Source organism: Chaetodon auriga, chromosome 12 (assembly GCF_051107435.1).
Source record: "Chaetodon auriga isolate fChaAug3 chromosome 12, fChaAug3.hap1, whole genome shotgun sequence".
Classification (NCBI taxonomy): Eukaryota; Metazoa; Chordata; class Actinopteri; order Chaetodontiformes; family Chaetodontidae; genus Chaetodon; species Chaetodon auriga.
Window position 1 is genome coordinate 11166434 of NC_135085.1, and position 15486 is coordinate 11181919.

At 41.1% G+C, this 15486-nt stretch overlaps 1 protein-coding gene across 1 annotated transcript in view; it reads right to left on the bottom strand.

The window, feature by feature from the left end:
• clstn2a (calsyntenin 2a) overlaps positions 1-15486 on the bottom strand; it is a 145067-nt gene that overhangs the window by 65204 nt on the left and 64377 nt on the right. The window contains exon 2 of the mRNA XM_076745076.1: positions 7375-7497. Within this exon, the coding sequence (XP_076601191.1) occupies positions 7375-7497 (123 nt within the window). The remainder of the gene's footprint in view (positions 1-7374; positions 7498-15486) is intronic.

The following is a 15486-nucleotide window of genomic DNA, read 5'->3' on the forward strand; positions in this document are numbered from 1 at the left end:
CTGTGATGGTGGAGGAATGAGAAAAAGAGCAGGAGAGAGAGAGAGTGAGCGAGGGCAAGGGGGAAACCAGAAAAAGGATTGAGAGGACTGAGAGGGAGAAAAAAGGGGAATGTACCTGTCCTGCTGGGAGCAAACACAAAGAGATGGGTGTGGAGGCGTAGCACTGAATCTCATGTCCTAAGGCAAGGAGGAGGTATCAATACACACCCAATCTGACAGCTCACCGAGAGCCAGTTGCCTGCTCTGAACAGAAAAAAGGAAGGGAGGTACAGTAAGAGGAGAAAAGCTTGCACAGACAAAACTGTACTACAACTCCTAAACCACAGAGGACTTGTATTCTGAGCCTAGCAGAACTTTCAAAAGTGTTGTATCCCTTTTCCTGAACATCTCCACTTTCTGTATCCGTGGCATAGTAGGAGGTTTTATACACACACAAACACACACGCACACAGCGAAAGCATGTAGTATGATGAAGCATATTACAGTAGTATTACTCCAATCAAAACTGGCACGACTTTATAAATGGCAAAGCTTGACTTAACTGATGATGTAATAGTAACGCTGGATTTATGTAATAGTCCAGAGCCACATTTTATCATCTTTGTATAATTGGGATATTTTAATTGAAAAAAAAAAAAAAAAACTTGCACTCACAACAACGTGATAATCACTGCTTTTTTACCACTTGGAGACAGCAGAAGGAACTTTCAACATAACATTGATAGAAAAGCATTTTTAAAGTTGTTGCAGCAAACATGTTGGCATACTTGTCTATTTACACATCCAGCAGACAGGAGCAGCATAAGCTTTCATTCTGAGTCATGTTTATAGCTCAGTTTTTAGCTCTTTTTCGGTCTCCATCAGTTTCTGAGGGGACTTTCTGGCTCTGGAGCTGCTAAATGTGCCACTGTGTTGACGAGCTAGTCACTAATTTTGTCTGTATGCCATCTGGTGCAGGGCAGTTTTCCACTGAAAACAGACCCCAGCTCCAGATGGAAATATGGTTGATGTGAGCCAGGAGACTGTACTAAAACAGTAAACCTGGGGGCCAGAAAACCGAAACAAGGAGCTGAAAGATGCGAAAAAGCTCTGCCGAGCTGAAGGGAGCTGCAGAGCCAAGAGGTAATTCCTTGTACATTCCTTTACACGCAGGGATTTCAGCCTGTTAACATGAAAATATCAATTAGTGCTTTAACTTATTGACGTGATGCTAAGACTTCATCCAGGGATTCATGATCACAGATATGATACTGACTAATGAAATAAGATGTCTGTGCAGGTCTGCTAATGCTAGCTGCAGCAGAGAGAAATCCTGCTTGCAGATGGGTGTTGGCCCTCTAAAGACCATACGGAATCTTTGATGTTCTGCGTCTGTTTCATGTTGCAGACCTGCCTCACTGTTATCTCATGACTGAGCACCCGCTGCAGAAATTTAACAGCTACACAAAGGCAACGAGGACAGAGCGAGGGAGACAAAGAAGGAGAGACAGAGGTGGGCAAAGTGATATGTTCCTCTCCTCGGGGCGGACAGACCGACACCTGCGTGGTTTGATCAGACTGTCCCTTCAATACTCTCACTTGTCCTTTGATGATCAATCACATCATCTCTGACTATTCCCCCTCTTTGTCTCTCTCTCTCTCTCACACACACACACACACTATTTCCTGGGTCTACCTTTGTTTTTCTCTTTCATCTCCCAAGCTCCGTTTTTCGAACATTTTTTTTTTTTTTGGCTCTCTCCCACCTTGTTCCGCTTCGTCTTTTGCCTCACCACCTTTGAAGTGTGTCATGGCTCCTGCTTTGTTGGGCCCTACAGTTTAATTAGCACCTCTGTTTTTGTCACCTTGGTGCAGTTTCACTTCCAGGTAGTCACTGTAGGTAGATTGGGATTTAGCAAAGTGAAAGTGACAATTGTTATTATGTGAAGATGTTTTCCAGCAACACAACCAAAAACCCAGAGCCATGATCTGTTGTAAAATTGCACGTTGATGCAATCACACAGTTAGTTTCCCTCATTTGTTTACTCTTATTTTCTATTCTCCTCTTAAAGTCCTGTCTCTCTTTTTGGCTTGCCACCCTGCTGTTCCTCAGCAGATGGAAAATATTTTGGGCGATACACATCGCCATGGTTGTTTCTGTACAAAGGAAAAACACAATACAGCTGTACGCAAAAGAGCATTAGGCAGCAGTGAGAACGTGTCGATCCATTTAGTTGTTTAAATCATGATTGCAGGGGAGCTATGGACCACTTCCTGTTTGTGTCTTCACTGCAGCAAGTGACAAAAAAAAAGATCATGTGATTGTTCGTGACAGAAATCAAGGAATATTTAAAATTTTCAACAGTTATTCAAGCATCCATCACTGTGCCTCATCAACAAGTCAGGTATTGTAAATAATGCATGCCCACATCTTTCAAACAGCACGTTTCTCATTACAAAAATCCTTCTTACGGCTGATTTTCAACTTATAAGATAATAAGCAAATACATTTTCCTTATCGGAAAACAAGCAAGAAATCAATTTTGACTATGTGCTTAGCAAAGGTAGGATGACTGGCATAGACAAAAAATGGAAATTATTTCTGTTTTCCCTGTTTTTCTCAAGGGTAAATAACTCAAAAATTATGAAATTTGGACTATATGCCAGCATTCCTGACACAGCAGGCAAAGTCTGACTGAAACAATATTATCTAATGTTGATATTATCTAATTGAAGCCAGGCTCATTCCAAACACGACTAAGATATTTGAGCACAGCAAGAGCATCTAAAGCATGACTCCTTGCAGACCAAGTGAAGATCAAAAAAGTGTTCTTGACTAATTAAAATTTGTGCTTGATTTCATTTGACCAGATTAAAATTGTTAAGACTCCTGTTAGCGTCTTCAAAACCAAAATCTTAGTTTTGGCATCATGCTGACATTAGATGGACTAATGCAGTGAATTTTGACACAGGTACCTTAAGTAATTATTTATCAGCAGTTCATAAAACTCAGAGACATCATTTCACAAATCTGAAACGTTACCATGGCAGCAATCGCTTTATCATTTGTTGTGACAATCGTGAGTTAAACAGTAGAAATACACCTTTCACCTCACAAAGCAATCCACCAAGAATGCACGATTTGCATGTATTTGATTATGCAACACAGTTCCTTGCTGGATGCTGCATTTTCACACAGGGTAAAGTTGGTCTGAACAAGATTAAGTACATAATAAATGCCAAACATGCCTTCTTTCCTTTATGGGACATTTACCAGTATTGATTGACAGACAGTAAAAAAAGAAGCTGAAGAGTTACAGCCCAAAGTAAGGCCGTCTCAGCATTGGCATTTCAGCCATCTCACAAGTGTCTGACAGAACAGATGCACTTAAACTGTAATCAATACAGCTGTCTACACTGGCCACAAAAATCTACACAAATCTATTTTATTGTGTCTTTAGTGTATAACTGCAGCGATTGTGTGTTGGGCTGTGAGAGCTTTCGAAGCAGGGCTGAGAGCCCACAGCACACACGAGACATGAGGATCGAAGCGCCGCTTAAGCTTTGCAGCCTTTGCAAACAACAGACTGATGGTGGACGTTCGACGCAAAACAGCGACTGTAGATGGAGAATTGATTAATTATGAGGAGATAAAGTAGAAAGGTACACATCGACAAAACATTCAAGCTCAAACTCAAAAAAAAAGAGCAAGAAGATTACAGATACTGTACCTCTGGACTTACTGTAAAACATAAGGAGAATGATGAGGAATGAAGTTTATACAAACACATTCACATGCCCACCCGTGTGCGCGCGCGCACACACACACACACACACACACACCCACACACACACACACACACACCCACACACACACACTAAACCAACCAATGGGAATAATCAAACATGTTTTTTGCGGCAGCTGCTGGTGATGAACCTCTCTCAATTTCTTTGTCCATCTGTCTCCTCCATCTTTTTTTCTCTCAGCTATCTATTCTCCCTTTCTCTCCAATTCTCCAACTACTTTTGTTCCTTCACCCTGCGCGAGTTCGGCAGAGGAAACAATGTACCACAGCACATTATTCTGGTACCATGATGAATGGGGAGAATCCGTGCCTGTTGACTGTGGCCTTGAGATAAAGAATAAGCAAATGAAACTGTCTGCCTGCCTTTCTGCACCCTCGAGTCCGCTGCCACCACTCCTCATGCTAATTTGATTGAGAACGCTCGATCAGCACATAATCCTCAACCCACACACCTTTGCTCCATGGGAGGTGTTTGGGGGCAGGGGGGGTGCACAGGATAGAGGATGCCATCATGGCAAGCAGTAATAACAATTTATCTCCAGGATGCCTGTCTCAGCATATAATGTTCAAGTTAGGCCCACTGTGGGTAGTTTGCATCAAAGAGAAATATGGAACAGCAGGAGAGGAAAGGACAGAAAGAGAGACAGGAAGGAAAAGAATATTCAGATAGAAAGGTGAGAAGTGAAAATGAGGGGGGGTGTGAGGCAGGAGAGGAGTGGCACGAGTGATGGAAGGCCAGTGGACGGGAGAGGGAATAAAGGATGACAAGAGAAAAGTACAAAAGAGGAGAAAATAGGCAAGTACTTAACAATCCTGGACTGTGTTCCCACATCGCAATTAATGTGGAGCCAGAAGGACAGCCTACTCCATTCTGCAGTAAAACAAAACCGGGATTGATGAGAGTGTCTGTAGCGCATAAGTGACTGAGTGTATCCGGGCTCGCTAGGAGCAAAGTGTCGAGATTGAGGAGAGGAGAAAGGGCAGTCGGAGTGAGAAAGAGGGAATGTGGCACTGCGTGGAAAAAAAGACACAAATGGAGGGAGAGACTGAGATAAAGATTTGAGGAGGGAGCTGTGTGAGTTTGTGCAAAACAAGGCAGAGCTGTAGACAATTGCAAGGGAAGATAAATTGCGACAGAGCTGCTCTTTTGATGGCCGTTTTTTTTTTTCTTTTTTCAGAGTCTCCTTGGTAGCGATTGTATGGGTTTCATTCATTAGGCTGCATGTAATGAAAAACAAGGGGAGAAATATCACCAGTCAGCAGCCAGTGCACAGCTCTGCTTTTTCCTCCCGGGCGATATTTCACCCAGCTTGACCTTCTCAAGTCAACAAACCAAAGTGTTAATCATGGAGAAAAGCAATCAAAACTCATTTCCTCTTTTGTTTGGCTGCTCGTTGCGGCGTCATTAAACCTTCACTGCGTCATGGATTCGGTTACTTGGGAAAACTATGTACTGTAATTTACAGTAAGTCGGTCCCGCTTGATTGGAGAGGAACAATATCTGTGAAGAATACCTTCAGCAGCTCCACTTGAGTGCTATGAATAAAAGATGAATAAACTTCTTGCATAATATATTCTGTACCGTTTTTAATGCTTTGGATAAAACCTAAACCCCACCAAAGGATCATTTAATCCTCATATACAGTACAGTTTTGGATTACAGTGTGCAGTATATGTAAGAACAGGCCTGTTAAAAGGCCTGTTAAAAGCCCTGTCAGGAGAAGCAGAACCAAAGAGCCTTTAACATGGATCCGGGTTGTTTCATACTCCCCAAGGTCAGCTATTTATTCACAGAGCAGCTCACACAAAACATTGAAAAACATAAAATCATGGCTAAACCATACGAACAAAAAAACAAAACAAAAACACACACACACAGAAAAGGGAAAAGTCAGGGAGAAAAATAGCCAATTATCACTTTTCCATGGCTGTCAGCACTGGGATTAATGGGAGCCATTTTGTCATAATGAGCTGTTAAGTGTTAGAATACTTTGTCCACTTACAAGAGCTCTCTCTGTCTCTCTCCTTCCTGTCACTGTCAGCACTGCTGCACCTGCATGACAGCTGTCTGATTTCAGCTCTTGTTAGACAACACAATCAGCAACTGAAACAGTCATCTGGAGATGAGGTCTATAATGATGTTACTGTCAATATCACACATGTACGCTCGCAGCAGCCGGTTTAATGGAAACCATTAATGGGCTCTGTGGTATATCTGCCTCAAACTTTCAAAGGAATAAAAGGTTAAAAAGCACAAGTGTAGCCCCGAAGTCGTTCTTCACGACACTTCAAGGAACTTTTATGGCCCTACAAGGCTGTGGAAACCTTTTCTCTGACAACTATAGTGAGCTCTCAGTAACCAAATTTTGAAATGCAGAGCATCACTAAATCTAACGCTGCCACTAAATACCGCTAAAGGGGACATCCCCTGGTCAAGGTCCCCTGTTAATACATTTTCTAAGAGTAATAAAGACTTAGCGATTAATTAATGAACTCACAACATTAATAAATGAATGCCACTGGATCTAGGACCAAAAACAAAACCAAGTGCTACTTCATAGAAATGTATGAGTAATGAGTGTTCTGGTAACAATGTAAGCAAGACAAAACGCTGTCTTGCTCCTTTTGAGGTGTCAAATGTTAGAAAATAAAAATGTGCTTTCTGTTTGATATCATAGCTTGGAAACCAGCTCCACAATCACGTTAAGATTTAGGCTACAAAATGAACACTGTCATCATGAACAGCAGACATTGCTCAGGAACGATATTATATTGTTCCACTTTTGAGGACAGTCTTTTGGCCAGGTTAAATGCAGCAATTCAGCAGCAAGAAAAATGGTGACTCATGGCCTCAATTTCACGAATAGATCCCTGTCAGACGCAAGTGAGGAAGATCTCTCTGAACTCCAGACTGGACATCTGACAATATTATGAAAATAAATGCATTTCCATAAACCTCTTAAGTGAGAATCAGTGATTTCAAATCTCCTCAAATCCAACAAACAAACAGAAGAAGGTTTAAATGTGACCATACGCTGCTGGTAGCTTCAAACAACAAACATTTCGGTATTCGTCAGCCCTCTGTCCTGTTAATTCTTGAACAATTAAATACAATAATGAGAAGAAAGTGCTCTTTAAAAAAAAAAAAAGAAAACCATTTGTTTAACACTTCTGTGGGTGATAAATGGAATTCAGTCTCCATAACAAACAGTGAGTACAGAGAACTGTCGGATCATCTGTTTCTGTCTTGTGGTGTGAAGTTGCCACAGTTGCCTGGACACAATACAGAAGCATCTCAGCCACCGTGTGTGCGAGTGTGTGTGTGTGAGTGTATACTACTCGCACTGTGGGGACATAAATCTGTTTTCACAGTCACACTGAGGTAACTCCTCTTCCTTATGGGGACCAAATGCAAGTCCCCATTAAATTTTAAGCTAAAGTACTGATTATCATTGTGGTTAGGGTAAGTCCTCAAGTGTGTGTGTGAGAGAGATGCAATGTGTGTGTGGGAGGATCTATATTCTATATGTGTGTTATGCACATACTATGCAGCAGATTTTTTTCCTGTGTGTGTGTTTGTTGTTCCTACCAGCGTAGGGGACTGGAGCGTCCTTGTCTAGAGCCACCAGCGGAGGGTCCAGCAGCACTGTGTCCATGTTCTCTGTGATCACACCATGGTAAGATGTCTCTATCCACGGCTTGTGCTTGTTCACTGTGGAAGAAAAGGAAAAAGAGGAGGCATAGCATCAATGTTACTGTCTTCCTTTGTAATTTTGCTGCTGTACTTTTTCCGCAATGCACATTTCAGTTCATAACATTACTGAAAGGGTTGTGGCTGTAATTTCCATGCTTTGTTGTTTCCTGTTGTGTCTGAACACACTGAGTCACTTCTCCTCTGTTTTAAAACTCTAAGTTGTGATCATGCCCGTGGTTTGTGATTGATCTCTGAGGTTTTTACAGATGACAGGAGGACTAATGGAAGTGGGACACTGAACGTTGTGAAAAATATTATTAATGTTTGTTGTATAGCTTTACATCTGTGAACGTCTTGCTTTGAAAAGGGCTCTGTGTTCTCTAACGAAGCACTGCCGAGAGCCACAAACAACACAATTCTTCACTTTTACGGGGGAAGAAAAACAGTGAAACCGTTAACATTACTACTCCAACCTGCTTTTTCCCCTTTTCCTCCCAGTTTGTCTACACTGTATACACGCCTTCTCTGTAATAACTCTCTGCTGGCCTGGGGAGGTTGCAGACAGCCATGTGTCTCCTCACCAATGGCTGCACTGCCAGATGTGCTCGCTGGGACACTGTAGCAAAGCTTTTAACTTCTAATATCTTGACTTAAATGGGCAAAACAACAGGATCTCAGCAGCCTAGAAAATCTTTTAAAACCTTGTTAAACCTGCATCTCTGATTCCAAAAAAGTTGGGACGCTTTGTAAACCATAAACAAAACAATGTGATAATTTGCTAATCCTTTTTCAAGTTGTGGAAGTTGTGGAATGCTCCAAAAACACCTGTTTGGAACATTCCACAGGTAAACAGGCTCATTGGTAACAGGTGAGAGTATCATGATTGGTTATGAAAGGGGCAGCCTGAAAAGACTCAGTCATCCACAAGCGAGGATGGAGCGAGGTTCACCACTTTGTGAACACGTGATTGTATAAAGGAGATTAATATATGGGCTCAGGAACACTTTGTAAAACTGCTTGTTTGCAAATGACTGCATTGTGTTTTTATTCATGTTTCACACAGCGTCCACCTTTTTGGGTATTGGGGTTGCATAATAGCTTGTTTTTAGTGAGTTCAGAGCTGTAATCTCAACCCAGACTTATCTGGGACATCTCTGCTAGTGTTCTACAAAATGGAGAACTCAACCACCAGGCCACAAATGTGATTGAAAGGTCAGGAGGATGAGCTGGAGATTAACGCAGATCACCATCACACGTTGTTATTGACACTGTAAATTAAACGTCCTCCCACTTTGTCACAGCAGGATCTCACAAGTCGATAGAGACCGGTGTGCAGGGCACAAGAACAACCATATGTGCATGTACGCTTTAGTGTACTTGCACACATGCACACATGCACGCACGCACACACATACACACACACACACACACACACACACACACACACACACACACACGTATATGCAAATATCTGTGGTGCACAAGTGTCACTCTTTGCAGGGAGCTGGGATGTCAACTTGACCTTTCAATCCACTGAAGAGAAACGCTTTGTCTCATGCCAATGAGCAGATGACATGTCCAGCTGGCAGTGATTTAAAATGCATCAAACTGTTCCTAAAACATTCTCACAGCTTATCATCCGTTTGGATCATTTCAGTAGTTTTGTCCCACTACTCCATTTTCTCCCTCACTTGTCAGGTTGAGAGAACAGGAGCAAAGTAAAAAAACAGGAAACACTTGTTAGGTTGGTGCAACGGCATCATGTGCATGTTCATTCACATTGAAAATGTTGTGAATGAAAGCAGAAATTAAACTTGGCAGCTTCTTATTAACAGGCAAAAACTGGTTACTTAAATGATCTTAACTTCTAACAAGTTTGACGCTAATTTTCAGTGGTTTGTATTATTGGCTTTAATGACATGAAAACAATATACTGATGAGAAGAAATATCATTAACAAAATGCAATTACTGCACCAGTGTGTTACTTCTAATTCACACTCGCCTTCTACTCCTTCAATTCACTGACAGAGACTGATGACTGCTGATCATTCCAGACTCTCGCCCTGCTGAGACCAGAGTAGGGAGTGGATTATATGGAGTGAAAGAGAACCACAAGGGAAGACATTATTCATACTAGGAGTCTCATCTCATGCTCATGCAGGAGATAGAAAGTACTGCAGCGAACAGCATGACTCTGCTCTGCTGGAAAGTGGAGAGAAGAGAGTGAAGGCCCGTCTTCCAAGCGGTGTTTCGGCATCTTTACACCTGGAGTATTTTACTTGTAATGGTGGAAAATCAGTGGATTAAAGCACCCAAGCAAACACACTTCTATGGTGTCTTTTAGATACAGCTCCACCCTTATACAATATTTACAGCTTTCTTTGGATTTACTCCTCTGTGTTAGAAAAATTTCCACCCAAAAGGCAGATGTGGAATGAATTGAAACAATCTTACAAAGAGAGTCTTCAAAACTAAGACCACATTAGACTGAGGCGCTGAGGTGACTATTAAACAGACTTTAAAAACGGGCATCATTCAAGCGAGGCTTCATTTCTATGTGCTCGCACTTGGCAGTGGAAATACATATTAATCCATCGTGCTCGCATAGCATTTGATTTACATTTGAAGATGTCTTCACTAAGTCTAATAGTAGCCCACAGCTTGCGCAGTTTACTCATGGATGGCAGGTTCAATTTCTAGCTCAAGGTCTTACATTTATCCCAAACAAATTGGGTGGTGGTTGAGGCAGCGGAGCTGTGACTCTTTAAAGGGAGTCTAATATAAGAGGTGTTTTGTAGAAAGAGCACACATCAGACCAAGGAAATGGGCTATTTCCAAAATGGCTTTCATGACATGTAGTACTGTAAAGCCATTAGTGATGCATTTAAGGTATTCATCCATGACACCCTTGTACTGAAGCTGCAGCAATGAAACAAAAATTGAGGCAAGCTTGCAATCGAAGAGAAAAAACTCTGCCAGGAGCAGCTGCCAAGACAAAGTCAGCCCTGCTCTAATATACCGTTCAGCAGTTTTCTAAAAGATCATCTCTGAAACTGAAACAAGACTCTACAGCCATGTTAGCAGCTCTGTGGGGCCCCCCATATGTAGACGAGAGAACATACAGTGAATCCTAAAAACGCCACTGGGCAAACACTTGCTTTAAAATATCAGAGCAACAAGGGTTGGGTTAACTAGTTACTAAATTAAGTAAGGGACGAGGATTAGGTGGTCAGAACCAGATACCTGGTTGAGGAGTGAAATGTTGTGAACATCCCTGTATTATATAAATAGAAACACAAACATATAGAAGACATAAAAATTCAGTACCTACTTTAAATATGTATAAGTTTAGGGATATGTACAATGCACTTACACATTATGCTTCACTTGTGATTTTAAGAGAAGCTACTGCAAGAGAGACAACTGGTCGGAGAGGGTGATTACGAAAATGGATTGGACAAATAGCAAAAGTGCAGTCATTGGTGGAGTGTGCTTCTGCGCCTCTTGGGCATGATCATGCTCATCCTGATGATGGCACAAGAGGAAAAGTCAGGGGATCATGAAAATTCTCACAATTCATCCCAAGAGGGACATGAACGTCTATACAAAATTTCATGACAATCCATGAAGTAGTCGTTGAGACACTTCACTGAAAACCACAAATTTGAACCTCACAGTCAGGGGATCACCAAAGTTATGTGGTTACAATGTCTGTGAGCCATGAATGTCCGTGCAAAATATCACAGCGATCCAAGTGGTAGTTTTTTACTCTGGACCAGAGTGGCGGACTGAGCGACCTGAGTAGACAGACGTTGCTATCTACAGATCCATGCCAGTAGCATAGCTAATAAAAACCACTTTTGTTGCATGTGGTTCCTCCTTTAATGAGGTTACAAGTGTCTTTGGCCTTTTCCTAAGGAACATCTGCAGCCATTACAAGCATCAGATTGCAGATTATGGAGGGCTAATTCACTTAGTCGAAGAAACTAAAGTCTAAAAGTGGATCTAGTACAGCACTGGATAAAATCTGATATGACAGTAATGTGAAGGCAGAAATCCACAAACAAGATAGTGCTGTCCTGTTAACAACATTACTGCAGGGGATTGTCAACTTGCCCATCCTGATACTGGAATAAAAATATCTGTTAGTGTCTTCCCTTGGGACTGAGGCTCATGAAAACATATTACTATAGGGACACAGCCGGTTCATAGTCTATATTTAATTTGAGTTCCAGCTCATATTCTAAGGGACCCCGCATTATCGTGTTATGTATTGACCAACCGAAGTCATGTCAAATCCATTATAATGGAATAGAGTTATGCCACCATAGACTACGGTAAGGCAAAATACCAGCAGCACAAAAAAACCCTTGTTCTAAAAGTGCTGAGAAGACATTTAAAATATGTTTCTGATTCTGAAAGTCCCATTTCCTTAGGCATGGTAAGTCAGAGCTGAGGGGCCTCCTGTAGCAAACTGGCTCATCTACAAACCAGGCTGCACAGACAAACCACTACAATGGCCATGAGGTACTTGACAATCTATACAGAATTTAGATTTTCTTTAATGCAGTGGAAATCACAAATATCCCTCAGCAGAAATACAGTACCACTGAGCACCAGGAGGGGAAAGTGAGATAATATTCTCTATGGACATGCAAGCCGCCATTATTCAAGACCAGAAGTAGATCATATAGATGGACATACTGCATTAGCAGAATGTGGAAATGCACAACATGATGCAAATGTGAGAGAACATGAAGTGAATTAAAGGAGGGAGGAAAGGGATAAACAGGAGAAGAGTGGAACAGGGAGGAAGGGAAGATGAAAACCGGAGGCGGTGGGATGAGTTGCATGGGTGGGTTGAGGAGGGAGAGATATTAAAGGAGAGGGGTGCCAGCGAGAGAATGGGGCAACTGGGGTAGACAAGACAACAAGCGTAGCTAGCACGTCCTGTATGAAAAACAGACTGCCGCCTATAGCATCTCACAAATTCTTCAATCTATTTTCCAATCAAAATATTACATTTTATTCCTTTTGGATACATTACATGCCTGACACCATCCGTCATCAAATAATAGCACTGATTTGAGGGGGATCCATCTCACTCATGTACAGAGAGATCTCGCAGAGGCCGGAAATATGGTGATTTGGGACAGGGCTGATTTTTGAGTTGTCGTGTGATTTGTGTTTAACTTTAGTTTAATAAATTCTTCTTGTTTTATGTCAAATCTCTTGCATGGCCTCCTTACTTGTCACATTCTCAGCCTGAGCCAGTTTGTGACACTGTAATCACTGCAGCTTTCCAGTCCAAGCTTTGGGTAAGAACTTGGGTATGCAACCCATGTGTACCATGTAAATTTCCCTGATTGGAGTCTGGCAGGCAATGTTTATCATGTGTGATTTTCCACATTCACTGTGTGCTTGCTGTCTCTCTCTCTTCAGTCAAAAGCATCCAATATGTCCAAAAGGTCATATTGAAAAAATCAAGACAAATGGCGAGGTACAAGCTACTGTAGCAGCCCATTTGTCACATGTCATCAGCCTTTCTCTTCCCTTTTTTTCTCTCTTTGCTGTCAACAATCAAATTAGAGGAAAAAAGCAATAAATCACTTAAAGACATAAACATTACAACAGGTCCCAATGGATCTGTGTGACATCTGAGATCATCCAGAGAGGGATTTTAAAAACCCAGTCGAAAGAAGATGAAGTTTCTAACCTTGTTAGCACGTCCATATGGTGTTTTTTTTGATATGCTACGAGACATATCATGAGTGAAATAAGCAGTCAGCGCCATGGCTGAGCATTTCTGCCGTGGGCCAATGACAGTCTCACAAACACGGATTCAGACAGCCAGGGTTTCATACTTAAACTGATGAACCAATCCCATTAGCTTCCAGATCACTATATTGATTTCTGTAATTCTGACAGAAAACTTCACAACTTTGTGGCTGTTCTTCAGAATCCAGTTCCAACATGTATGCCTGAGTTACTCTGAAACTACCACTTGCGGGTGTGTACAGAAGCTGAAAAACAGAAAACAAGCAGAGGGTTTTATAGCCCATGGGAAATACTTCAAAATACCTAATTGTGATTAACAGAGATGAATCAATGCCTGGAGAAATACTAAAAAGTTAAGTTTTTTTTCCAATTAAATATCTAAAAAACACCATTTCTGCTTTTAATTGCAAAATGCTATTTCAGCTCCACGTTAATCACTTTTGGTGTTGCTTTCACACATCTCATTTTAAACCAGAGAGGACTGGTGTCGGAACATGCAGCCACAAAATGATGCCCTTCCCTTCTTTCTCTTCGTTTCTAGCTTCAGTAGCAGAACATGAATAAAACACAACTGACTTACAATTATTGTTAACTGACTGCATGTAAATTTAACAGAAATTCAGAGCATGAAAGACAATAAAACATCTTTAATTATCTCACAAATACAATACACATTCATCTTCTACATTTGAGAAAACAGCATGACCGACATCACAATATTAAACGATATCTTTTATTCTCTAATGAGGCACTCAAAACAAATCACCCCATTCTGCACCTGTCTCTTATAGTGATGTGTCCATGTGGGAAAGTGTTTATGATGCTGTTAGTTTAATAGTAAACGCGGTCAGAGAATTAAAACTGCAGATTCAGAGGCATTCAGCTCAGTTAGCAGGTGATAATTGCTTCAGTGGTCAACAGTGAATCTCAGCACAATTCCACCATTAATTGATGGCAACATAACATCTAAGCTATGAAGGCATTAATCATGGGCAGTATAACAGTTAGAGACGCACATGAGCGGACATGATGGACAAGTTCAATCCAATAGAACTTCCATCCAATAAATTTACAGCATGGGGCCACAGATCATTATGTGTATAGAAAATAATTCAAGCAAACTCAGATGTCAGTGATGCTAATTATCAATCTATTGTACCTTCTTACTCATATAGAACACAATTTGCAATAATGCCAATGTTTCTGATTTGACCTTATTTATGAAAAGAGCAGTGGAATAACTTTATAGCTTTGGTTGTGGCCAATCAAGGATTTCTTGAGGGGAGTGCATTAATCAATATTTTATAATAATAGCAATGAATCAAATGACCATTGCAGCGTTTCCATAAATATGTTTTCATGCACATTTTGAAGCATCGCACTAAAGCAGGTTGATTGAAACAAAAAAGTTTGAAAATAATCCCTTAATTCCACCAAAAAGCTTTTACATTCCCTTAAGAGCTGCTGCGCTTAATGGGAGATGGAAACACCTTTTTTGATACAGCAAACATTTAACTCACATGACCAATCAGCTGTTTCTGAAGAGGAAGAAGAAGAAGAGGAATCTGTTCCCACAGATCTGAAGTAGCCTTCCTCATATTAACACGTCATACAAACAGACAGAAATGTCATATTTCCATCGTGTTTTCTACATTTTTTCACCATTTGAGGATCGACTGCCATTCTTTTAATTGCGTCATCTTGTTGCGTTGTCTTCTTCTGCACTGGTATAATGGTTTCCCAACTGGAGAACTGGCACCACCTACAGCTCATCTCGATGAACCAACTCTTAATAATCGCACCAGTAGTTGCTAATTTTCTAGAAATTCTGTTAAAAATTTGCAATATCTTTGGATGGAAACATAGCTTACATGTAATGTGAAAGGGCTCACATAAAATTATCACCCAAATCTGCCACATGTGCAGTTTGCCTCACCCCTAAGGAGTGTTTTTGCATTATTAAGATCACTGTTATGGTCTTACGGCCCCCGACTTGATTCACTCTAACCGCATTGTACTGTATGTATGCATGCTACCTGTCTAGTACCATGAGGCACTCAGACACAGTTAGCATCTATAGTGAACACAGTGGACCATTTAGCAGCTTTGATTTTTCTTAAGTTTATCAAGTGGTGAGACGTAACAACTTTGTAAGGTTCTTTCTTTAACTGCATTTTCCTGCTTTCTTTCTCAGGACGCCGCCATTGATTTATCACTTGATTCAGGGA